The sequence below is a fragment of the Trachymyrmex cornetzi genome, unplaced genomic scaffold (assembly GCF_001594075.2).
Source record: "Trachymyrmex cornetzi isolate Tcor2-1 unplaced genomic scaffold, Tcor1.1 scaffold382, whole genome shotgun sequence".
NCBI classification, from domain to species: Eukaryota; Metazoa; Arthropoda; class Insecta; order Hymenoptera; family Formicidae; genus Trachymyrmex; species Trachymyrmex cornetzi.
In genome coordinates this window covers 147,587-150,111 of record NW_017298555.1, presented here as the reverse complement: position 1 = coordinate 150,111, position 2,525 = coordinate 147,587, and the positions used below count along the sequence as shown (strand labels likewise).

The following is a 2,525-nucleotide window of genomic DNA, read 5'->3' as shown; positions in this document are numbered from 1 at the left end:
TATATATATGTATATATATATATAATTACACTGTAGTTTTTTATAATAAATCTGATGATACATATTAAGTACATTAAAGTTTATATATAATTTTCTAACATTTATTGAAAAATGTAAAATTTATTAAAAGTTTATTTATGTGATCTATGATTAAATGTCTATCTATAATATTTGTAATATATTATTTTTATAAAATTTTGAGAAATATGTGGCAATTATATATGATATTATATATGAAAATATTTTTATATTCAGGATTCTGAGATTAGCAGATTTATTATTACTATTCGCAAAAATAATGTTTTCAAGTTATTTAGTGTTCAAAATTTTATACATACACAAGTGTATTTATATGTATTGTATACATATATATATACACATATATGTATATAGTCTCAAAAGTAGAAATATAGAAGACTTACATTTAAGATAATTATACACACACACATATAGACTTTTAAAATTATCGGAATTTATTATATTAAAATAATTTAATTCTCGACATATGTAAAGTATATGTGTGAATGTTAAAATAACTTATTCACACACATATAAATATAGATGCATATTATACATTGATTTAATTGAGTTTTATTAATACAATTTGTTCATTCAAAATGTTAATGTGTGCGCACGCGCTCTTTTATCATTTTTAATCAAAAAAATATTTAATATTTAAGAATATATATTTAAGTAGTGCAAGTGTGTTGATTAATGATATATCTTTGATCTCTATATTGTGGATGAAAAATATATTTCTTCCCTCACATATGTATAAATAGAAAAAAATGGCAGATGGACAATTAATATCTCACTCTCTTTCGTTTCATCGCATGTATATGAAATATTATTTTATGATATAGCATATATAACATAGTCATTTTTTATGTATATACATGCGAGCGTGCGTTGCACATGAGTACTCCCTTCGTATATTTTTCTATTTCTTGTACGTAAACAGACAGGCGCCATTATATTGGAGTATGTAATCAATGTATAGTTTCGACTTTTTTTTATTCACGTGATATATAAAAAATAGCCTTGTCGCGATGAAACGTGCTGGATAACGTGCTAGTTTCACTACAATCATATATCATTGACGAATATATTCGAATTTATGTCGGCCAGCTGACAATATCAAACACATAACCTCAAATGCACCATGAAGAGAGAGTGTAAAAGAATCCTGCCTACGGCAATTCGATGAATTCCAAGGATGTATTGTTAATTCGCTATTTAGTAAGTTGTAAAAATTGCCAATTTGAATCGCCTATTTATATGTGATATGCTTCTGACAGCTCTGCCTGAATCTACTTCAGAGTTACACTTGCAAAGCGATTCAATAACAAAACTAACAACTGATGAGGAAACTGAGGTACCTCCTCCTCCAGGAACAGAACCTCTACTTCCGATTCCTGCCCTCGTGAGCTCGCCAGAGAGAGAACGTGAGCGAAGCGATCCCTCCAGCCGTGATAAGAAAGAACGAGACAATGAATACTCAGGAGAACGTCAATCGAGAGAACGTCGACGAAGCTTCAGCAGGGATGGACATCGTGACAGGTAGATATAAGAAAAGCAAATCTTATCTCACCAAATCCCTATTGTGATATAAAAGATAAACTGAGTTAAGTTACACATTTTGTTCAATTTCCATAACAATGTAGAAGCGGAGAGCGTGGTCGTAGAATTGAAAATTTACGGCCATTGAATCACAATCGAAATCGATCCCTGTCGCCCAGACACTCCCAACACGGCGAATATCCATCGTCGAATGTGGTGTTACCTCACTTAATGAACCCACCACCTTCTAAGAGCTATCAAGGTCATTTAGCAGATGATGGACATTATCCACCTGCTATGCATTATGACAGTGGAATACGTAGATCTAACGAAGACCGTGCGGGTACTCCAACGGTGAGAGCAGAACATTCTCTTTATGTAAAGAGAACTTTTTTATACTTGGACATTTCTATTTATTCGTCATTGCACATTTCGATAATATTTCAGGTTGACGAACCACATTTGCACGTTTCTTCATCTGGCAATCAACCACCATTACTGCCTTTTCCACCAGGTGAAGAGCGCATTCCACCGCCAAATTATAATCAGCCGCCACCAAATATACCTCCGCATAATCCTCCGCTTTTGCCGGATCCATATATGAGTCATCGAATACCGATATATCCGCATCAACAAGGATCGCATTATGGACCACCAAGATATGATAGACCTCCTTACCAGCAACAAGGATACCGACCGTCTCAGCCGCCCCGAAACTATAGTGGGCCACCAAGAGGACCAATGAGAGGACTGCATCATAGTAAGCAACATTTACTCCATTCGATATAAATATGTAGATAAAAAAAAATAAGTTAAATTTTAGAGGTTGCTTAAATAATACAATATCAAAAAAAAAAGACATGTACTTTAAATACAAAAATGTCTACTTCCTGAAAGCACTTTTCATTGCATTTTTTGTAAAAAAGTTTTGTTATGAAAGCAAAACACACATTTTAAGGGGATGC

General features: G+C 32.8%; 1 protein-coding gene across 4 annotated transcripts in view; it reads left to right on the top strand.

Moving 5' to 3' along the window:
• Positions 1-2,525, top strand: part of LOC108763772 (something that sticks like glue) — a 42,190-nt gene that overhangs the window by 14,125 nt on the left and 25,540 nt on the right. For all 4 annotated transcript variants that reach the window (XM_018511641.1, XM_018511640.1, XM_018511639.1 and 1 more), the window contains 3 exons: positions 1,299-1,560; positions 1,665-1,914; positions 2,008-2,320. In XM_018511641.1, coding sequence (XP_018367143.1) covers positions 1,299-1,560; positions 1,665-1,914; positions 2,008-2,320 — 825 coding nt within the window. The remainder of the gene's footprint in view (positions 1-1,298; positions 1,561-1,664; positions 1,915-2,007; positions 2,321-2,525) is intronic.